General features: G+C 34.2%; 1 protein-coding gene across 1 annotated transcript in view; it reads right to left on the reverse strand.

Annotated features, from left to right (window-relative positions):
• LOC134852827 (contactin-associated protein-like 2) overlaps window positions 1–24,796 on the reverse strand; it is a 129,288-nt gene that overhangs the window by 22,469 nt on the left and 82,023 nt on the right. The window contains exons 14-24 of the mRNA XM_063868647.1: window positions 22,463–22,631; window positions 15,278–15,331; window positions 14,129–14,309; window positions 13,603–13,773; window positions 10,116–10,297; window positions 9,699–9,870; window positions 8,578–8,666; window positions 8,300–8,466; window positions 5,854–5,986; window positions 5,047–5,277; window positions 3,920–4,102 (exon numbers count right to left, since the gene is read on the reverse strand). Of these exons, the coding sequence (XP_063724717.1) occupies window positions 3,920–4,102; window positions 5,047–5,277; window positions 5,854–5,986; window positions 8,300–8,466; window positions 8,578–8,666; window positions 9,699–9,870; window positions 10,116–10,297; window positions 13,603–13,773; window positions 14,129–14,309; window positions 15,278–15,331; window positions 22,463–22,631 (1,732 nt within the window). The remainder of the gene's footprint in view (window positions 1–3,919; window positions 4,103–5,046; window positions 5,278–5,853; window positions 5,987–8,299; window positions 8,467–8,577; window positions 8,667–9,698; window positions 9,871–10,115; window positions 10,298–13,602; window positions 13,774–14,128; window positions 14,310–15,277; window positions 15,332–22,462; window positions 22,632–24,796) is intronic.

Consider the following 24,796-nt stretch of genomic DNA (forward strand, 5'->3'; position numbering starts at 1 on the left):
GTGTGCATTGCCAAAAATGTACGTGCCTTTTAATCATTGAACAATATCGCATATTTGATTCATGTTCATTTTCTCAGGTTTTCCCATAGCAATTTGTTTCACTCATGACATTTAAACCACGAGAAAAGACAATTACTTTTTAGTCCTTGCAAAAGTTTTGCTGAAAGATAGAAGGCATGACCTTCTAGTGTTATATGACAGTCTTAGCAACAGAGAACTGTTTCAAAAATCAAACAGAAATTCAGATACATAAAACGAAAAACAAGGAAATCGCGATCGTAAAAAATGTTTTCCGTTGTAAATCCTCGAAACACAGTCTGTCAAATTAAAAAAAATCAATTCTTTTTAATTTTAAGTCATTTGTCTGCAATACAAAAATCCAACTGATATTGGAAGAACATGTGCATCTAGAAAGGCCATATTGAATTCTTGGCTTCATTTAAGAACTGTAGTAAATTCTTTTTACACCTTGTGGTGGCGGATGTCATTAGGGGAACCGACGCGGGATTCGTGTTGGTAATTAATTATTAGCCACCTAGGTCCTTAATGTCTCATTTTGGAATTCACTCCCATAAAACCCTCAAGATTTGCTTAACCGTTTGCACTTTGATGCCAGAACGTTAAATTATTTATTATACAACTACACCTGGCTATTTACAGAAAATTTTAGGGCCGAGTAGATTATGATTATTAGCAGCATAAAGATTCGAAGATTCTGGGCGATGTCCAATTTTAATCAACGTAGTTTTATCTGAATTCATCTGATTAGAAATTGACTAATTATTAACATCAAATATGTCAGACTGTTATTCATAGTCCCAAAAAATCAAAATTCTGCTGTGTTTATAAACAAAAATAGCTTTGATTTGTTTACATTTTCGGGAATAAACTCAGGTGTCAGTATTTTCTAATATTGAAAATAAGCCTAAGGATTCTCCGGACTTTTTTTCGAATCCTAGTCACAACTGAAATGGTTTTAAAATGATCTACCACTAATCCCCATAAGTTTATTTGTAGTATCTGATTTTGCGAGATAAAAATCACTTTGATATAATTTCGCATAATTGGGGGGGGGGGGGGGGGGGGTGGTAGAGGGTGAGTTGAAACAACAAGTAGCCTGTTGCTTCGTAAGTAACACAGCATGTTATAAACCACAGTATTAAAATTAGCAATTTTCAAAATAAGATGTTTATTTGTATAAACTTTTTGTTTAAAATTGTTAGTTAACTTTAGAGTTACGGAGTGAATTTAATGTAGCTTCATAGTTCTAATCATTAAAGAACTTTATTTGAACTTTAGGCGAAACTAAAATTAGATTTCATTTGAGGCTGAAGTAATCATTAATTTCAGCTAGGGAAATATTTTATAACGTTTGAACTTTATAGACGCACAGACATGTATTAACATCAAATATAAAATGTTTTCAGACTCGAAAAAATCAGATCCATTAAAATATTACTTATAACACCTGAGTCGATGCGATCAGCAAATGTCAGCTAAATTTAATACCTTAGAGAGGTAGATGACTTTGTGAAGTATGTTACAAAAAGCAATCAGCACAAAACAATAGGTGGATTAAATATAGAATGTCCCCAATTCAAATACAGCTGAACATTTTCATTTATCCATCTTTTTTTATTCACACAAATTGATTAAAAATTATGACAGTTCGCACTATTTGCGATGCAACACAACTAATCGACAGAACATGAGACGAAAATTGAATTAGTAAAACAAAACTTTGAAAAAAATGTCAGAGCCACAAATTTTGCCAAAGTACATTTGTATCGATACGTCTTGATGAGGAAAACATTATAAGTAAGATAGTTGCCACTGTTTAAATTAGCATCGAAACAAATATTAGGCAGCTGTTACAAGCCGGTAACATTTAGGTCGACGCTTGGTGAGCCGAAGAAACGTTAGCATAAAAAAATGTTAGGATGTGAGGAACGACGTTTTGAAAAAACCTCATCACAGTCAGACCACGAATCGATTCGCCCGTCAAACAAAGCAAAATGAGGCTAATAAAACATATCAAAATCTTTCAAGCTAAACTAAACGTAGCCAGTTGACAGATAGGAAATAGTCAATGAATGCAAGCAAATAAACTAAAACACAGACACGAAGCTGCGTTTCGCAAACATAAGCAAGAACACGAAAAAAAGCAGCTCTATAAAGTGCAAGAATAAAAAGTAGAAATAAGCCTCGAATTAGAAAAAAATTCGGCTACGTCTCGGATTTGAACCTATAACTGCGACCCAGAAGTTATGCGTCTCGCGCACTAACCATTCAGCCACAGACGCTTAATTAATCACAAAAACTACCCACAAATCTAGCAGAGAACAGATCCGATACAAATTCCAATTCTACAGTGAAATTTCCATATAAGTGAACTTTCAATGAACATTTTTATTTGCGGGTTAGTTAACAGCAAAAATTTCGCACTATTACACTAACGCTCTCAAGCTCGCTAGTGTGAATAATGATTGTTTTTGAAAAAAATCTTAAATTTCGAATTTCAAAGAAAACAAAAGCAACAAACAGTAGGAAGAGACAATGAAGGTAAGTAAACAAAAAAACACTTACTTCTTTTTGAAAAAACTTCAAGTTCGAAGTTCAAAGAAAAAAATATATGGCCTTAAAGCAAGTAAACAGAAGGCAAGTAAACAGAAAAAAATACTTACTAAAATGGCCGCAAAGCTTTTTGAATTTCAAGAACACTTTATGATTAAGACATGTTTGATAAAAATAACGTAATTTGATAAAATTGGATCAATAGGCAAAATTTTTATTTTGCTGGGAAAGCTGATAATTAAATTCCATTTTCGAAATTAGAAGTCGATCACTTTATACGAGACCTTTCTAACTTTGCTGTTCGATTCTAGAAATTACCTTTCTTTTAATTTTCAAAAAAATCAAACCGCGAAAAATTAAATTTCAGCCTGAACAAATTTTAGGACTTTTCCTGAAAACAACTGAAAAAAAAATATTACGACCTATTTAAGAGTCTGAAACTGAATCTACAGACAATTCATACAATTTGAGGACCATAAGTTAAGAAATAAATACACAGCAAAACACGTGCATTCGAAAATTTTTACCGGTCGGCAACTAAACCAAAAACACTTTAGTATACAACACTTGAATCGAAAATAAAATGTTGTCACAGACAAACTTTCAACTATAAAATTTTAAAATTCGTACTTCTACGCCCTGTTTTTATTGACACAAAAACGCGATTAATTTCTTACCATTTAAGCGAAAAGAGTTCCTGGGTAGAAGTAAACTTGCGCTCGCAATTGAAAAAGATCATATTTATCAGAAAATTGTCTGAAAAGGTTAGTTTTTTTCTGAACAAAGAGCTAGCAAAAATTGGAAAAAGTCAATAAGCTCAAGAAAACCGAAAAAAATGATTAAATCCTTTCCGAAAAAGTTTCAACTTTGGACTTTTCCTGAAAAAAAGTACAGGCTAAAAAACTTTGATCTTTCTTACCTGGCAACCAACAATTATTTTAAGAATTGCTAATGAGCAGAATAATTCAATGAGTTTTCTGAACGATTTTTCTCTTTATAAGTTGTGTCATTTTTGGGCGTGTAAAAATGGGTAAGATTATAACAATAGTAATGGCGTTTTATACTAACATACAGATAGGAACAAAAAAAATCAAATTGACCTCCGTTCATAGATGCGAGCAGTTCGCACTTAAATACTGCACTTAAATGTGCGAATTACGCTGGACACAAGTGGACCAGTGTTTTGCACACGTTATACGATATACAAAAAAATTATACAAAAAAACCTTATACGATATAAGATTATACGATTTTATAACTGACCGTATCTAACTCAAAGCTTGCATATGTCAATAACGATTTAAAGATACGAAGTGACGGAAAGAGAAAAAAGAAGGCAACTGACCTCCACTCATGAATGCGTGTATTGAGTTCTGTCCATTCTCACTCTCTAGGAGGAAGATAGTTCCCTGGGGCTTGTCAGTCATGAATCCGAAGGTGATGGTGTCTGTGGCCATGCTCTTCTGTCTCAGAGAGGAGGGGATGTTCCATACTGTGACGTCAGAACCATCGTAGTACGTCCCAATTTCTAAACAGTATTATTATTATCTATATCAATATTCACTATATCAATATTATTAATATTTTCATTTATATCAATATTCGGGCCTCTTTCAAATGTCAACGCATTGTCTCAATATTCAATATCAATATTCAGGCTGTAATCATTTAACCGTTTCTTCTTTCTTGGGTTAGACGCAAAAACAAGGCCTCATTTAAGAAATTTACACACTTTCCAATTAAAATGACTTTTTAGTTCGGTTTATGAGAAGGTGTTTTCTTAACATCATTTTCTGTTAATCTTTTTTTCACGACTTTTCGCGAACTATACAAGTGTGTTCACTTAGTTCATTGACACTTAAAATTATTTAGTTTCAGTATTGGCCTGATTAATTAAACCAGATAGCTCTTTTCGAATTTTTGTCTGATCTCAAAGATTGGTTTACAGTAGCTCGTTTCATGTTATGTTAACTTGAAGCAAAGCCAAAAAAGAATGGCCTATTTAAGTCGACATTAATCATTGCGCCTCCTTTAGCAGGTTAATAATAAAGTAAAATAGCTCATAGTTTTAACAACGTGATGAATTATTATGGGGAGAAAATTTTCTTGGTGTACACAGATTCTAGAATAGATTTATTTGGAGTTTAAAAAGGTAGAGGAAAAGAGGCTGTGTTAAAACAGACGGAACCGTCGTGTACCAGTGATATTCTCAGAACACTCACCCAAGTATTAAATTCGGAGCTAAACCAAATTACATGAATACTCGAACATAACGCTAATTCAAGGGCTACATTCGTACTTATAACTAATATATTTTATAAGTACTTTAACAAGTTGTTAACTTAAGGTTTACGTTCAAATTAACAAAAAAAATCATTTATTAGTATTTAACATAATAGTATTTATTATAAAAAATAATTGCCAGCTTAAATCTACAGGCTCCTAATAGCTTATCTTCAAACACATACGTACCTTCGGTGCAAATCTTTCCCCCAAAGGCGGACTCTCTGCAGTCGCAGCTGAACTTCCACCAGTACTCGAAGCAGATGCCGTTATTCTGACACGGGTTCCGGAAGTCACATGGTCCCACACACCCTGGGAAGGTGAGGAAGCCTGGTTCGTATTTGGCATGGCCATACAGATCCAGCAGGTTCCCGTTGATCATCAGGGCTCGCATGCAACCCACAAATCCGTTCACTTGACCTGTTTACAAACCACACATACTAACAACACCCTTTGCTAATAAACATAGCCAACTAACTCTAGGAAACGCGTTTATGAAATTCAGGAAACCGTTTTTGATTTTCCAGCCATATGATTGAACTTGTAGAACATATTCATTATTAAGTTGAAAAACGAAAATAAACTATAGAATGGAGAAAAAATGACAGTTAAAAAAATGTTTTGTTATTTCAAATTTCGACTTTCAAAGAAAAAATATATCACCTTAAAGCTCAAGATTTAAAGGGTCTTTCATGTTTGACCGTTTTTGGATCTTCTATCGTTTCGATGTTTCGAACAGAAATATCAATTTTACAGTGTAGCCATAGAATGAATTTAAGAATTGTTGTATTTAAAGACAAAAAGTGTTTGTAATGCGTAATGCGTGACAATTAGACTTCGTGGACAAATTTGGGACACAGAAAAAGCATGTGATGGCGAAACGATAGATCCAGACTTTTCCTACGCTGCTGACAAACGTTAAACTTAAAAATCATAAATAAATCTAGAAGTCCATCACCAAAAAGTTCAAATACAGAAAGAACTTTAGTACCATACCAGTATCGGCTCCCACAAGAATTTGATCGTTTAGGAACAATCGTTCGTCTCTTTCTGATTTGATGAGCAAAGGATCGTAGTTGAAATCGTTGTCGTACATATCAACGTACAATTCTTCATTTGATTCCGTAGGCTAAAACAGCAGCAGAAAACGATCCCTTAAAAATATCATTCAAAAAATAAAAGTTATAATGATGACCTTTCGCATATATCAGAATAATCGATCACAATGTTTGGTGATTTTATTGCTTCGAATTCAGAAAAAGTGAGGGATATTCATACTCCGTGGGGAATTCTTGTCCACTGACCAACTACGGTGATCGAATATGAAAATTGTCTCTGACAGAAGTTTTGAATGCATATTGAAAATGAGGCTGCGACGAAACTCAAAACTGATACAAGCTGGTCGCGACCTTTTATTCTCGAATAGACGAGGCAAATTATACAAAAACACAGGCGAAGCATGAGTACTTAATACACATAGCCAACAGACATTTGGAAAATAGTCAATGAACGCAATAAACACAAAAAACTGAAAACTCAACTTCGACTTTCAATTTACAATTTATATGGCCTGAATACTCTTAGGTTATCAAATAAAAAATTAAAGACTTTTTCAGCATAGCCAACTGACAATTGAGAAAAGAGTAATAAACGCAAAAGAACAAAAAAACAACGAAAATGTTTCTGAAAAAAAAAACTTCAACTTCAACTTCACAACTTTCTTAACTTAAAACAAGAGTCAACGATCGCAAGGAATTAGAAAAAAACGTGACTAATTTTTTAAAATGAAATTTCAAAATTAGAAATTCAAAAATAAATCTGTCCTTAAAGCTCTTCGAATTTCATGAACAACTTAGATTTGACCCCTTTTTTGATAAAGTTAACCCAACTTGAAAAAATGGATCAATAGATTAAAATTTTGTTTCGCTGGATAATAAAACTCCATTTTCGAATTTAGAAGTCTATCACGTGGGTTTTCGTGAACTTTGCATTTTTGCTGTTCAAAAAATTAAAAATGAGCTTGAACAATTTTTTATGAAAAAAAATCATAAAAGTCAACAATACCAATTTAAGAGTGCTCAGTACATTCATTAATCTTGAAAGAACACAATTTGAAAAAACTGGATCAAAAGGTAAGTTTTTTTATTGTTGGGAAATCTAAAAAATAAAAGGCACGCTCGAAAATGAAAGTCGATTCAATTTTTTGTGACCTTTACCCTTTTTCTGTTCGATAGTGAAGTTTACCTTCCTTACCAGCAAAGAAAATGAACTGAATTTAAAAATATCAATAGTCAAACCACGTAAAAGCAAATTTGAGCCAGATCAAATATTAAGACTTTTCCAGAAATAAAAATAGAAAAACATCACGACCTGTATGAGTGTTTGAACTACTCCCACCGACTCTTAAAATGACCCGTATAAACAGATTTCAGCCGGCTTAAATTGAACAACAAAATTATGAAAACAAATAAGATTCAATTAAGCGACAATCATTGAGTCGAAGAAATACCCCCATAAATCCAAACGTACTTCGCGAAAGGGAGGGCCAGCACGAGGCCTCGAGTCATTAACAATCTTAGGAACAAATAACTCACTTTCGGCCAAATGCGCAAAATTATTCAAATACTTTTTGAAAACTGATCTTCAAAAAATAATAAAACTAAGATTGCACGTATCTTGTGCAAATAGCACAGATGGTTCCAATCACAGTACTAAAAAATTGTGTTTTTCACAAAAAACTCAAAAATTTATATTCCTTGTTTTTTGAAGTTTTTGGGGTATAGTGCTTAGTGAAATTTCCAAAACTGCTCATTCAAGGTAAAAATTCATTTCGTAGAAAAACCTGATTCACGCTTTTTACTCACTGGCTTTAAACGCTCGCAATTCGGCTATGAACCCAAAAAATGAAACTGGTTTTTCTGGACATTGTAAACATAGCCAACACATAGCCAACATAGACGGTTGGAAACGAGTCAAGGAGCGCAAGTAATCAGAAAAAAACTGACCTGTTAGTACAAAAAAACTCAACGTTCGAATTTAAAGGAAAAAAGATGCCATTAAAGCGTTTTGAATTTCTAGAACAATTTATGATTGGCACTTTATTGATGAAATTAACCTAACTTGAGAAATCTGGATCAACATAAATAAAAAATTTTGCCTTATTTTCCTGAAAGAGTTTGCCTTTCTTTTAACAAAAAAATGAAATGAACTCAAAACGAAATTAAAAGTCAAACGGCAAAAAAGTAAAATTGAGCCTGAACAAGTTTTAAGACTTTTCCTAAAAAAATCATCCCAAACTATATAAGAGCCTGAACTACGTTTATTGACTCTTTAAAATCCTCACACAAAAACGTTTTTATATTTTTACCAAACGGAGAAAAAATGTTTCTACTCACCCAAACATTTCTCATTAAACAAGTTCATAGTTTAACAAAGAACTTACGGCGAAGAACAGGTTGTCAATTCTGACTTTGACGTCCTTGATGGTGTATGTCACATGAATATAGTGCCACATGCCATCATTGAGCACCCTTCTCTCGCTGGGCTTGAAGAAGCGGTAGACATGGCGACGGAAGCCATTGTGGTAAGAGAGCTCTATTATACTGTCGGCTGCAAACACACACTTAGCCGAATTTACGTAGCTGAATGTAATCATGATTATTCAAATCAGCACTGAACTACAGCGCTGTAATATTACTATCCATCTCTAGTCAGTCTTACCTGTCTGGTCGCTCTTGACGAGACTGATTTTGAATTCATCGGTGTTACTTCTCGGAAGGTAGAAGTTGTTCCCATCTCTGTCTCTCAATCTAAAAAAAAACACAATCTCAAGTATTTGGGGGTCCAAGAAAAACGCTTTCGTTAATAATCATAATAATATTGTTTTCAGACTAGCATACCAGTAATGATTGCTATAAACCGCATTTACAACAATTAAACATTAGCCTGAGAGATTGAAAAGATACCAGAAGGTCTCATGATGTTTTCAGGTATGTTTTCAGACTTTTCTGAGCGGAAAAATTAACTCCAATTTTCATCTTTTCTTTCATTCAATTTGCTGAAGAACCTAGAAATCTGCAAACGATTCCTACAAAATTTGTGCCTTTGATAAGTTTGGGATCTCTGTAACTATTCCCCCTTATTTCGACACAGAGGCGAAGCTGCGCACCGCAAACACTAGCGACAACACGACAAAAAAGCAGCTCTATAAAATGCAGTACGAAAAATTGAAATTAGCCTCTAATTAGTGAAACTTCGGCAACGTTTTCAAAAGATCTGCGACCATTCAGATTCTATAAAATTTGTAATACTGGAGATGGTGATTATAGCAAAAGTGCCACAAATAAGTGAACACTTCTTATGAGCACTTTTTTTTGCGAGCAAGGTTTTAAAAAAGAAGGTTCGTACTAATATACTTCTCGCAAGCAGTGTAAATATGCATGATTCGAGCATCCCTGAAAGCTGGTCTTTCGCGAATGACCTTACATCGTATAAGGTATTTTTTTGGTATAAAGATTGAATAAAATGTACAAAACACATCAGAAAAAGTGCTACTTCTCATTTACCTATCACTCTAAGATTTCACATGCACCCTTTGAATAATTATCAGCATCTAAAACCGATTTCTTTAAATTTCCCCTGATCTTTTCCACTACAGAGCCTTACTGGGAAAGGGAGGAGAGATGTCATCAATTTCACCATAGCCGATCCCACTTTGGGACGGCGATGACATTGCGAACCCTCCGAATGGGATCGAAGTGGGAATCGAACCCACGAACCTCTCGTTAAAAGCCGCGAGTCTTACCCATTGGGCCACGGGCGCTCAAATCTTTTCACTGTACCTGGGATAATTAAATCGCCTGCCTTTGTCACTGCCAGTGAACACCATGAACACTCCCTTGTCCCTTCTGGTCTTGAAGTAGAAAGAGACATCTACGGCGTATGTCGCATCCACTGCCGGGAAAAACATGGACGCCCGCTGGTCTCTGAACGAGGCTTGGTTCTGCATACGCTCTAAAACACACACCCTCACACACATTTATCAAATCTTTTATGTTCCATTAATTAGAATTTGATAAGTCTATTCCACGAACTTAGAAGCTATTCGAAGAGTTATTTCATAAAAACATAGACAAATTGGTTCCATAATCAACGTTTTAGCATACAACTTGGACGAGTTTAAATTTCAAGAAGAAGCAGACTTATCTATTCTTAAGACAATTGTCTTGAACTTAAACTACTCAATACAAACTACTAACTGTCTCCTGCACAGAACATGTGTCCTATCAGGAATCCTAGAGCCTTGTCTGTGTTCCTTCTCCCATTTGTGCCTCCCCCTTTCACCTGTCTCAGGGGTAGGTACTCCTTCTCCATCAGGTACCCCCTGTCGTCCACTTGATAATCATCCTGGTTCAAGTCTGGAGGAGCATCACAGTTGCAGCTGCAATGACACGTAACATACCAAATTACATATTATTTATATCAAATCAGTAGTAAATACTATCACACAAGCTTTGCTTGTGTAATGATGACAAACTCTCACAAGTAAATTTATATCAAACCAGTAGTAAGTATATGTTATTTTATCTCAAACATTATCTTATAATTTGATGTCTTCACAAGTCTCATAAACTACATCATGAATTATCTAAGGGACTCAACACACATTTTCAACAAGTTATTATATAGTTCCTAGTTACCGATACAGTAAAAAAAATACCAATAAAATCCGAGAAACGATTACAATTTTAAACAAGAAAGAGACACTGGCTAAGAAAAATCAACCTATTTGGAAAAAATTATAAAGCCGAAAACAAATGTCGATTTTGATTCCTGAAAAAGAAACTCCAATCAGAGAAAAACAAGCTTACATTAACAGAAAATTGAACAAAAAGTCAATTGGAAAAAGGTAAGTAAATTAAAATTGACAAAAAGTTGGGAAATGCATGTCATTGAACCATTTTAAAATTTAAGTCTTTGAATGAGACCGAAAATGTATCAATATTGGAAACTTATCAATAGCTGGAAGTGAAAAAATATTCAATAAAGTTTTTTTGACAAAAAAAACAAAATATGCAAGAACTAATGAGATATTCTATCTGCCCAAAAGGTTGCGATAAATACAGCCGATCAACAAACCCAACACAACATAGCTTTAAACCAATTTTGTTACTTCAACTTATATTTTTTTTTTACATTCAAACCGTTGAAACAAAAATTCTGAACATTTTTGATGTTTAGTTTTTTTTTCACTTTTTTAAAAAATCAAAGAGGTTGATTTGAAAAAAGAGATTACATTGATTTCCAAAATTTCAAATCAATCACTCTCATATAATAACAAAAAAGTGAAACGAAAAAAAAAACATTCGGAAAATAAGCCGACCTTCTAGCGGCGAAATTCTACCAAAAAATTTCGGAACAGAAAAAATAGACTTGAGAAAACTATCAAAAAGCAACCGAAGCCAACACCTGATATGCAAATACGACACATCAAACTAACCATGGTGTTCAGGGGCGGATCTAAGATTTTCTCGAGGAGAGGCGGATTTTTTTAAGCCGATCAAATTGATTTTTTCGAGCTCTGCCAAAGCACTAAAAAGTCCTTGTTTTGGCCAAATTTTGTGCACCGCAGGCAAAATTTTGAAAAAAAAACAGGCCAAAAAAGCGTTTTGGGGCATTTGCGGAATTTGTGCATTTGGGACGAAATGCGTAACTTCAAAAATTAGACTTTCCCCAAATACTTTCGTTGTTTCTCAAATAAAGTGAGAAGAGTAAAAATTTTTAAGATTTTGGAATTTTCCCAAAGACCTAGCCTTTTTCTTACACAAAATCAAGCGGTAGCCGCTTCTGCAGCAAAAATTCACGCAAACGCTTCATTCGATTGAAACTTTCATCAGATTTGATAAGGTAATTTTTGAGAATACTCAAAAAAGTTTCTATAGAATAGTCAATATTCAAAAATCAGTAACTATTTTCTGCTAAACGCAGAACGTGACCAGTAAAGTCCGGAAGATTCTCAAAACCGCATTTCTCGATTGAACACTTAATCTGAGAATTGGCTAGTAATTTTGGAGTCTAAAAAAAACTTCCAAAAAACGGTCCAATTTTCGGTACTTTCACTTTTTTAAAGCCCATAACCTTTTTCTAGCAGAAACTGGACGTAGCAAATTAAAAAGTAAAGCTTCTAACAACCTATTGGGTCGATTAAACCTATGATATCAGTTTGGGAGTATAGTTATCGAGAAAAAAACCAAAAAACGGTCAACAAATAAGAGAATTTACATTTCCGATAACCACAACTTTTTGTTTTTAAAAAATTGTGCGTGGCCGCTTATGTAGAAGAGATTCACCCAATCTGTTATTTCGATTGAACCCAAAAACCTAGGTTTGGCCGGGTAGTTCTCGAAAACATTCAAAAACGTTTGAAATTTTCTGAAGGCCATAATTTGTTTTTTCTTTTATTAAAAGTTTGGGCGTAGTCGCATATGCAAAGGAGCTTCCTACAACCCGCTCTTTAGATTGAACCCCAAATCTCAGATATAGAGATGTATTTTTTGGTCGAACTTACGAAGCAGCAAACACTGATTCACGCGCACTATTACTCTTGTGCCCAATGAAAGTGTAGCATAGCAAAGCAACCACTCGGTCAATGAACTGTTACGAATTGTGGCCCACCGGTCAAAATTAAATCACATTTTAACCGCCACGTTTATTTTAGTTCACAGGCACATTAACAAAGCTCTTCACTGATTCCTTTGTTCAAGATGATTCAATTTCCGAGTAATTTATAACAGGAACCAAAAGAACCAACTTGAATTTCCTTATTTTCTTCCGAGCCTAAAAAAAATAAATACAAACAACGACCCAACTATCTGTTAGTATTCCTATCTAATTCACAAAAACAAACAAAATGCTTATGAAATGAAAATTTCATACCACAAAAACAAAGCCAACAGAAGTAGAAGTTATGTGACAGAGCTAAAGGAAACCAAACAAACATTATTTCTTATTTCCGATCAAATTTCAACTTCTGTAAAACTTCACCTAATATCACCTTTCAATTTCAGGAACCTGTTATGATTGACTATTTTACAAAATAAATTATCCCAGAATGAAAACAAAGCCAAAAGCCCGCTGGAAAAGCTTCAGGAAATTAAAAACAAATAAATCACTTATTATGAGCTATGTTATTCAAAACTGAGCCTTTTAACACATTTATTTTTTTTTAGCTCTGTTTAGGGGCAGATTTGCCGTCGGCCCCCTCCACTCAGGGATTCGACCCCCGCCGACATACTAATTTTGAGGTGGGAGTGCCAAAAAAGCGCCTTAAAAAGTGCCCTAAAATTTCCAAAAAGTGCCTTAAAACGCTTTTTTTACCTGTTTTTTCAAAATTTTGCCTCCGGAGCAAAAAATTTGGCCAAACCAGGGTCTTTTTAGTATTTTGGGAGAGCTCGGAAAATCAAATTGGTCGACCTAAAAAAAGGTCGACAAAATGTACGAAAAAGTTCGAAAAGGTCGACAAAATGTTCGAGAAAATCCTAGATCCCTCCCTGGCTCTGTTATACAGTTTTAAGCTTTTGTAACGCTATTTTTGGAGCTCTGTAACACAAAGTTTTAAGCTCTTGTAGCACTATTTTTGAAGCTCTGTTAAACAAAGTTTTAAGCTTTTGTAACGCTATTTTCGAAATTCTGTCATTCAAAAACTTGAGCCGCCGCGTACGACTCTGTTGACTGTGCATTACTCACTAGTACTCGCTCCTCACACACTGCTGTCCGGGAGTCATGGCACATCCACACTTGCCAGAGTGAGCAGTGGCATTGCCCCAGTTCACCATCCGGTAGCCCTGTCTCGACACCCACCACGCGTACGGGGGAGAGTTGGAGGGCGAGTTGAGCAGCTTGGCCCCGTTGTAGCACCTGAACGAGAGAAAGAACAATTCAGTTCTCGTCTTTATACATGTTTCTACTATCAGGACTTCATTTTGGAAGAAACTTATAAGGATAGACAGGGTAATATGGCCAGGGCGTCTCAAAAATCGCTGGCACCGATATTCGCACTAATAATGAATGCCAGGCACTGATATTTCGCAAAAAAAAACATCCAACTTTTGACAAAATCTAGCACAATTAAAAATTAAAAACTAGTATACAAGTATGGATAATAATTAGTTGGACGACCAATTTGACTTTTAAATCTTGGTTTAATCCAAGTTTAGCTGCGTCCGACAAGAACCTTTCTGGCAACTATATGTCAATGATTAATTACACATACCTTGCATGTATGTACTGCATGCAAGTGTTGGACATGTCAGCTAAGTATCCCAGATGGTTGATGTCGGTGGCTCCGTAGCCGATGTTGTACGTGTACCCCCCTGGTTCACTCACAGCTGGGATGTTCACTATGGCTCTATGTGCATCGTTAACTTTCACAATCGTCACCACTGAGAATGTACCTGTACACAGAGAGAGAGTCAGTCAAGTACTCGGAAGTATACATTTACATCATCATCATTTGTTATTTTAGCACATTCATATATTCTCTCATTATACATTGAAAGATGCAGCTTCAAAACTGAGGAATTAGTCGAGTTTTTACTTCAGAAGAACCATTCATGCTCTAATGTGAGCTAGGTTTCGAAGAGTAATTTAACAGCTGAATAATTCCAAGTGAGCGACATCTTTCCGGTTTCACATTTTTCAAACTCATTTTACAATGGGAATTTTGGCCTTTAGGGTGTGAGGGGATCAATTTTTTGAAGATGTATTATCCAAACCCTTCCCCTAAATCCACTACGGCATTGATTACTCATCAGAAAAAAAATCGTTTTCGTACAGCGTAAAATATGTGCCCTTTATACAAAAACGATCATATTTTGCTGTCGAATAATCAATGCAGCAGCGGATTTAGAGAAGGACAAGGTTTGGATACTACGCCTCAGCGGAATCGAACCCCTCACACCCTCAGCGGAATCGAACCAACAATTTCTTCACTCGAGAGTGACTCTCAACGTACTTTGAAATACAATTCTTAAATATATTCTAAAGAAATAAACAAATCCATGTTCTGTTAATTTGCGTGTTTCGTTATTTCGTCTGGCTTTGAAATGTAATGCGAGGTCCTCTTTTGTCTTTATAATATAGAAAAACTAAGGAGAACTATTCATTTCGAGTCTTTCAGTTTTGAAAAAAGTTTCGTCTAAAAAAATCTATTCTTGGTATTCAGGTTCGCACTTTGTTTCAAAAAATACCGAAATCCACGGCGCATCTATTCAGCTACCGGAAACATTTGGCAAATTACGAAGGTTACTTTTAGAGAGAATCAATATGGCTTGAAGCTTGTCTATCTACACTAGTTATCTTCTCTGATTGTTAATTATAAATAAAACTAACTACAATAAGAAGTTAATAAAACAATACTAACTGTCATCTGTTTTGTAGAAGAAGGACAACTTGTGAAGATACTGCATGGGCAGTCCTAAAACAAAACGAACAAATTATGTCCAGATCAAGTTGAACAGGATTGAACTTCAAAACACCTTTCTGATTCAAACACACATTGCATCAAATTAAAACGGTAACTATTTCGATCAAAAGACATTTACGATTACAAAGTCATCAATGATATTATTAGTATTACTATTTCGACACCAACTTCCAACATCATTAAGTTTTGCATAAATCAAATAAGCCGAGAAATAAGCACTTCTAAGACTTTTCACTTACAATAAAAAAAGAATCATTTGTGGTTTGAAAAATTCTTCTGCTTATATCCTGACAAACATAGCCAACAGACAGTTGGAAAAAAGTCATGAACAAAAGGAAAAAACAGAGACTAGTTTTTTGAAAAAATTTCAACTTTTTAATTTCAGTGGTAAGATAAATAATTTAAAAAAGTGGATGCAAACTGTTTGACTGGAATTTTTCCAAATATGAGAATTGTATGGCTAGTCATTGCATGGAACTCTAAGACTAATTGTTCCGACCATTGAAAATGGGGAGCAACTTAGTATCGGGTGTTTTGGTTTTTTGTGCTTTTTGTTTTCCACGCAAAATCAGGTACCACAAACAATCACCGGGCTGGGTTGAGTGATATATCATATTAAAGTCCTTTCAGTCGTGATTCGAACGACATAAAAAATTTTGGAATTTTTTTCACAGTGCTGAGAAAAAACGGATTGAAATTTTTGATCTAAATTCGAGCTAATAAGGTGACCGCATATGCTTACAATAGCTTATTTAAGCTTAAATTCAGCCGTGAAAACTTATTTTTATTCAAACAAAGGTAGTTTTTGGAAATTTTAGCGCAATTTAGAGAATTAAAAAATGGAAAATTCAAAAAAAATGGAAAATTTTATCGAGCGATGGTTTTTTAGGCCGACCAAATTGATTTTTCGAGCTCTTATAATTCACTATAAAACCTTATTTTGACCAAATTGACGACGCAGGCAATTTTTTTTAAATAGGGACCAACAGCGGACGTTTTTGGACACTTTTTGGAAATTTTTGACCAAACCACCTCTTTGGAATTTTTGACCAAGCCACCACACTTTTTGGAAATTTTTGACCAAACCAAGGCCATTTTTTGAAAAAGTTGCAAAAGTGCTTTTAAAAGAAACTAAAATCACAATTTCATCAACCTTATAAATTGCCTGTTAAAAAGTTCAGTGTCGGTAAGCCAAAAAGAGTAAAAAGGGAAACCACAAAACAGCATCAAACTACCTTGTTTTCTCGCCTTGAAAACCCTTTCAAATGTTGGAAGCAGGAACCACGACATAAAAAGCTTCCGTATGCAACCAATATCAATCCTTTTGTTATTTTTTTACGGAACTTCTTTTTGCGTGCAACAACCACACACCTATTATGTTTCTCAGGACCTGAAAAATTAAAATCTTGTTGAAAAGATTATTTGAATTTATACAGAAAATAGCTGACAGACTGTTGCAAAAGCAATTATGAACTCAAGAAACCAAAAAAAAACAAATGAAAGTCGCTCTGAAAGAATAAATCCTTTTATAGAATAAGAAGACAAGAAAAACCATTAGCCTAATTGTTGTGATAAACTTATTAAATAGTTTCAGAGAAAGAAAATGAATACCATTGATAAAGATTCTGCGAACGTTGAGATGCCACCTCTCAAATTTCATGACCAGACCCCTGTCTGCTCTAACCCATCTGCCAAACGAACTTGCATTGAATTGAGCCCGTGTGGAGAGGAATCATCTATTGAAGATAAACTGAATTTAGCAAAGAAGGTCGAAGGTGCAATATCAAATTCAGTTAATGGGTTGATCCCGAAGTTGCTTGGTGACATCAAAGTGCAAATCAAGGAAGTTATAAATTTGGCGATAACAGAAGCAATATCAAAAGTGAAAGATGAACTAATGATATGGGTAAAGGGCGAAATATCTCACAACGAAAAGAAGGTCAATCTGAAAACACGGAATATGAGTTGTTAGAGAATTACAACCGCAGGGATAATGTGAAAATTCTCGGGCTCAAAGAAACAAATGACTGGCAAAGGGAGATGATGGAAACAACAATAAAAAAAGTTGTCGACATAAGCAATGCACTAGAGGCCCAAATATCAGAGAACGATATATCTATTGCGCACAGGCTACCATCTCGAAACGCCGGCAACAAGCCAGTAATTGTTGGACTCGCCAGAAGAATAAAGAAAATCGATCTCCTAAAAAGAAAAAGAATTTGGTAAACCATGAAGATTTGAGAGATATCAAAATATTCGAAGATCTAAGTGCTACAAGAGTCAATTTCCTCAAAATCATGAGGTCGGATGAGAGAATTCAATCCACTTGGACCCGCGAAGGAACTATTTTTTTCATTTGGAAAGCAGACGAAAAGTTGTACAAAATTAATGGGCTGTATGAAGGTGGTCAGTTCCTGGAATATAAATTGGATGTTGTTAGAAACTGTTTCAATGGTGTTTTCCGGAGCTCAGCCGAACAAATGGGATCTTAAAATGGATAAAGTGCAGGAACCAATTAGCCATAAAACTATTGATGCTACTGTTAACTTATTACTTTCTAATGTACGATCATTAAAAAAAACGACGAAGGTGTTGAAGCACTTTAAGTAGTCTCGAGTCTCCGATAAAAATTTACTATGTCTTACAGAAACGTGGCTTAGGGAAATTGATGATGTTAACTTGTTTAAAATCACAGGTTTCCATACCATCATAACTAATACCAGAAAAACTAGGTGGGGGAACTATGATACAGCTAGGCGATAAGGTTAACTTATTAGAACAGCTTGAGAGTGGCATTCCAGAATCCTTATCAATCCTTGTTGAAGTTAGTGGTAAACAATTTATACTTGTGTTGGCATATGTACCCCCACGATACGACAAAATTAAATTTGTCGATGAGATCGATAAGGAACTAGAGCGTCTTGCTCAGTATAAAGTACCGATAATTCTAACGGAGATATCAACATCGATACACTACAGAAAAATAAGTTACAGCAATCATATCTGAACACAATAACAGCAAATGGGTTCGAACTTTTGAGTAAATCTGCAACTCGAATTAGTGACACATCTGAAACTTGTATAGACCATTTTATAATCAGGAGCTTAGAAAATCCAACCATTGAAATATTAGATAATGAATGCTTCTCTGATCACTATCCCATAATATTGAAATTTAATTTTGGCTTTAAAGGTGATTTATCAAGTCATTCATATCGTGATATGCCATTCTTAACAAAAGAAAATAATATGAAGAATTTTTTTGTTAAGTTTGAAACAAAACTTAGAAGATGCAAACCTGATCAGCGATAATAACATAGACCTTGCGTACAAAAAGTTCAATCACAGCTTAATGAAATCTTTAAACCTTTTTGCACCATTACGTAATATGATACACAAAAAACTAAACTAATGCTCCTTGGTTCGCTAAAGGCTTGAAGAATTCGTTTATAAAAAGAAATCACTTATACAAATTGTGGAAGTCAGACAGACTGAATTATCTTAAAAAAGTTAACTTTGTTAACCAACGTCGAAAAGTCGAAAAACTTATAAGAATTGCGAAAAAAGATCATTACTATCAAAAATTTAATAATTGTATTGGAGACTCGAGACAAGTATTTAAAGTTTTAAGCGAAATAAATGGCAAGACCGCCAGATCATCAAAAATTTCAGCTCTCTTAATCAATAACAATAAATTATCTGACCCTGTTCTAATATCTAACGCTTTTAATGATTATTTCGCTTCGGTAGGAACCAAGTTAGCAAGCAAAATTGACCACGTGGGGCCAGTGATTAAAATAGAAGACGTAAGCCAATCTATGTATCTCTTTAATAGTACAATTTGTGAGATAATTGATGTGATAGATCGTCTGAAGCCCAAGCATACTTGTGGCATCGATGAAATTAGTAACCTTTTTTTTAGTTAAAAGCAGGTATGTGTTAGCACCTTATTTAACATACTTAACTAATCTCTCATTTTGCTCCGGTATGTTTCCTCAAAGCCTCAAGTATGCTCGGGTTTTACCTCTTCATAAAGCTGATAGCAGAATAATTATGAGCAATAACCGTCCAATATCACTTTTAAGTAGCTGCAGCAAAGTTATTGAAAAAATCATGCACTCTCGATTTTACAACTATCTTGAAAAGTTCGAATTACTGTATCATCGTCAGTTTGGGTTCAGGAAGAAATTTGCCACAGTTGATGCATTAGCTGAATTGACTGAAAGATTAAGACTAGGTGTTGATAAAAACATTAAATGTAGTTTCTTCATTGACTTAAAAAAGGCATTTGATACGCTGGACCATAAAATTCTTTTGAGGAAACTAGAATGCTATGGAGTACGTGGAAATTGCTACAAATGGTTCGAAAGCTATCTATCCAATAGGTATCAATGTGTACATGTAAACAACTGTTCATCTGATTGGTTGCAAGTAAACACGGGAATACCGCATGGCTCTGTTTTAGGCCCTCTCTTATTTCTTGTTTATATTAACGACATACAGCACGCAGTTTGCAATTCAAATGTGTTTCTATTTGCAGATGATACAAACATATCATGTCAAACATCTATCTATGAAGAATACCAGTTAGATTCGACCAAAATTTCTTCCTGGCTTAGTTCAAATAAATTAACCTTAAACTCAGATAAAACTACTTTAATTAATTTTACTAAGGATAGAAAAGCTTCCAATCTTTCTTTTGATATACTTGATTTTACTTTTCAGCCGAAACCTTTTTGCAAATACCTAGGTGTCATTGTAGATGATAAGCTTAAATTTTTTCACCATATACAGAATGTTCAATCAAAACTAGGTCGTCACTGTGGTGTAATATCAAAAATGAGACATTATGTACCAAGATCCATCCTACTGAAATACTATATGTCGAATATCAAGCCAATAATACAATATGGCTTGCTCTTCTACGGCGACACGAGTTTTTCTTTTTTAAACCCAATTTTGAATATGCAACGAAAAATTGTTCGCATGATCTGCTTCAAAAGGAAATTTGATACCATTACTAAATTCTTTTCTGATAATAAAATACTAACAGTTCATGAGCTATATGTGTACGATTTGATGAAGTTTTGTTTAAGATCACTAAACTAAAAACAAAAACATCCAACTTGTTTTCTCAATTCTTTGTTTACTTTAAAAAATTTTGCCTATAATACGCGAATTTCAGAAGGTCGATCATTTGTTCCACCATTCTGTAAGAATAAGGTAAAATCATGTTCTTTGACTAATAGGGGTTCAAAGTTATTGAATATTATGAGTATAAATAAGCTCTTACCTAAAAATATTGGATTGATGTCAAAAAATGGAGAATACAGTTTCGTCCATAAATTTAAAGATAATTTCATTTGTAGCAATTACGAGTTGGTGCAAAACATATTTCTTTGAATTTTTTTGTTTTTATTTTTAAAAAATGGTACCGGCTGGCTAAATGCTATCAAACACCCATTCTAGGGTTGCGATTCTATGCTGAAAATATGACCCTCCAAATCTTTGTAGTTTTCGAGAAATCGCATTTTTTAGAAAATTAAAAAAAAATGAAAAAACTTAGATTTTTTTTTTCATATGTTTTCTCATATTCTTAGTTCGTCAGCTGGAATGAGAATTGGCCAAAATGACAGGACTAGATGTAATAACTATTCCTTAATGGGGCCTTTTTTTTAGGGAAAAATAAATTGTTTTCCCCAAAATCCTAATTTTATTCGAATATAAATTTATCTGTATTACTTAATTGCAATCCTAATTTGTTCCACGGGTAGACGTCAAGTAGGCACATACTGCGCCTTTTGTCTATCCCCTCCATTTTGTTGATTTAATAATTTAAATAAATTGATGCTTGTATTATCAACTATATGGAGAAATAAATTCTTCTTCTTCTTCTATTGATTGAAATTCGGAATTTGAAAAAAACTGCACCAATTTCTTTCAAATTGACGCAAAGAAGAAAAAAGTGAACAATGATAACACAACCGTTTTTTTAAGAATTTTTTGATCCCACTTACTAAAAGAGTTAGCATCATAAGGTAATTTTTGAAAAAGTTGCAAAAGTGCTTTTACAAGAAAGTAAAATCACAATTTCATCAACCTTATAAATAGCCACATTTTCAAAGAGACTAGCTCAACTCAAGAAAACTGATCAATCGGTTATTTTTTTCCACGACAGTCGATATCCACTTCTGAAACTGATTGCCAAGCTTATTTTTGCAGCAACTTTGTTTCTGGAGATTATATTTGGTCTTCCAGTTAAACGCTAATTTGAGACCAGTTTGAAAAAAAAAATGAAAAAAAAAAAAAAAAAACAGAAAATAAATTTGGAGTGTCCAAAATTTGAGAATTTTTCCGGCAAAAAGGCAACAAAAGAAAAAATACTTAAGTATTTGACCTTGTTTATCGACACTGAAAAATCTAACAGATCTAAGGCTACTGGCTGTTTTTCTTAGAAGCAAATTACGTCTTCGGGAACTCTTCTTGAAACAAATTAGTGCAATAGAACTGGACTCAAAATCACTATCACGTTGAAAGCTGAAATTAAAATCCGAAGTTCAAAAACTCGGATCAACCAAGCTGAAAATAACACCAGTAAAACTGACCCAGTTAAAACCATAGAAAACTTAAGAGCTTGAAAATTCAGAAATAAGTTACGTCAGGGCTTATAACAAAAATTGAAACCTGAAGATCATGAGGTCGAGTGTAAAGGTGAGTAGCGCCAAGCGTGAACAATTAACTGTTCTACCTTATTTAAACAGAAAAATGGCAAGAACTAATTAACTGATTCTCCATTTTGTCGTAATTATATATTGACGAGCGAAAACCAATTGCTTAAACACAATTTAATTTTTGTTCTGCATCAATGCATCCAATGAACACAAGAACAGGCTCACAGTCAAACAAGGCACAATAAATACAATACTTTTAATTAAAATTTTCACTTTCAGAAAATGAATTCTGCGAGACTTTTCAAAATTACAATTTATATTCAGTTCATGTGTCCTCTACACCATAATTATAAATGCTCAAAACAAGCCACTCTAAACTTTAACTTTATATTTTAACTTCATGTTTGCATTTTATAATTAAACTCTCTTGAAAGAATTTCGCAAGACTTACTGGCAATGTCGTTGTTCTGTGCCGTGACTGTGCCCCCAATGTCACAGTCCACTAGGTAGGGAGGGATGGGTCCAGCACCGTCCACGTCAATGTACCTGTCCCCACTGGCTGTCTCGTTCAAGAACTCATACGCCTCACACGAGGGCAGGAAAGTGGACGAATAACACAGCTAAACAAACAAAAACAACAATATTTTCATCTTCCTTTGAATATAAACTTAGGAACTTTTAATTGCACTATATTAATGAAAATAGATATATTTTTTGTTTGAAATTCGAAATATGAAGTTTAACTAAAAAGTCAGTTTTTTCTGTTTTCTTGCTTTATTGAATCTTTTTCAAATTTTCCGTTGGGTATAAATGCTCATTATTATAGCGCAATTAGACTATACAACTGAACTGCACTATATTATGAAAAATAATTGGCAATTTTTTTTCCTATATGCATTCCAGTTATCGATGTCTTGAAAAATAGCCTTTTAACAAGGGTGTCTACATGATTAAAACCCAGACACAAAAAGTAGCACGGCAGCTAGCCCAAAAATTGGACGAAAGCCCCGGTTCGAAAAAAAATTCGACCAAATTAAAACTGTTTATGTTTGCCTGGAATGCGATTGATTTTGAAGAAAAATACTGAAAAATAACTACCAGTGTTAAATCAGCATTTTAAAGAAAAAATTCATCGATGGATACAGAGCAGACGAAATATGGGTATTGCCATAAAAAAATAACATCAGCTGAAACCATTTTAGTGGAAAAAAACTTTAAGTGAGAAACAAAACGAAAACTAATTAGCGAACATAGCCAACAGACAGCAGGAAAAGAGTCAATCGGATCAAATCGAAATTTTTTTATTTCACTGGGAAATTCGGTAACTATATTCCACTTTCGAAACTAGAAGTCGATCACCTTTTCGTGACCTTTATACTTTTGCTGTTCGATAGTGGAGTTTGCCTTCTTTTCAAAGAAAGGAATGAGCTCAACTTAAAAAGAAGTCGAAAGTCAAACCGCGAAAAAGTATTTTTGAGCCTGAACAAATTTTAGACTTTTCCTGAAAAAAGCGAAAAAAATCATCGCGACCTATATGAGTCTGAACTATATTCATCAACTTTTAAAAATAAATAAACTTAAAATTAAGAGCTTACTCACAACCACCAATGAAAATTTGTATGACTTAGCCATTTGAAATTCAGACATGCTCAAAAAACGCTGTCGCTAGACATTATGTTCAGCTGTCATCAGAACAGCCTGCTAACTGATTTGGATGAACTAGTTGTTATTGCAAGAAAAGTCTACATTCCGATTTGATAACGATAGCTAGTTCCAAGCGTAACAATACATAAAGCATTCAGTTGGCAATGGCCTAGCACTAGCTACACCAAGAATCATAAATAATAACAATTCAGAAATCTGAATATAGATTCATGTACTCAAATGAGACCATTTTCACCTATTTTTTTTCCTTCAAAATGTACATGTTTGATATTTCATTAGATTCCTAGGACGATTCAATCAATAAGCATGAGGAAGGAATTTCGTTGTAACTTAATAGGGACTAATAAGGACTGCAGATTTCAGAACTGTTTGATAGTAAATTAAACTGACGCGAGGTTAAACGGAAACACAGTGATCAAAAGAATTTGGTTGAGTTTTGAACCATTTAACTGATTTCGAATTCCAATAAAATTCACTTTGATCAGGCTGTTTCCAAATGACCCCTTGTCAGATTGATTTCATCTTACAATCCAAAATCTACTTTTATTCATGACTAAGCAGCTTCTCACATTTCCTTCCCGTCCACATGAAGATTCTTCTTGAACTTAATTAAAAGAATAAATTCTTCAGTAAAGAGTGTTCGTGATCTGATTCGCTAAGTACTCATTTCAATTTCAAAACCTGCATAAGTCAGAAAAACGAAAAATAAGAAAAATGCTTCAATACCAATTTGAGCAACCTAGAAAGCTTTATTCGCACATTGGCTATCGTTCGTGGTAGCATTCGCCAACCTCTTTTTAAAAACATATACTGCACGCATATTGACCATTTTGTCTTGCGGAGTTTATCAATTGGAATTTTGAAAGCTGGGTCAATTCATTTTCAATCAAAAAAATTGTTATGATGTGTTCATAAAAAACGATGATGATAATTTGAACTCATTAACAAAATACTTCTTAGAAGAAGACGTTTTTGGGAGAACCTTACATGCATGTACATATCGAGTGCGACAGTTTGAATTCAATTGCTCCAAAGTGTTGTTTTGTTGTTCTGATAGCGACCACTATTATTAATTGCACCCCTTATTACGCTGCTTTGGGTATCATGAAGATCAGCTTAT

Source organism: Symsagittifera roscoffensis, chromosome 8, assembly GCF_963678635.1.
Source record: "Symsagittifera roscoffensis chromosome 8, txSymRosc1.1, whole genome shotgun sequence".
In the NCBI taxonomy this organism is placed as follows: Eukaryota; Metazoa; Xenacoelomorpha; order Acoela; family Convolutidae; genus Symsagittifera; species Symsagittifera roscoffensis.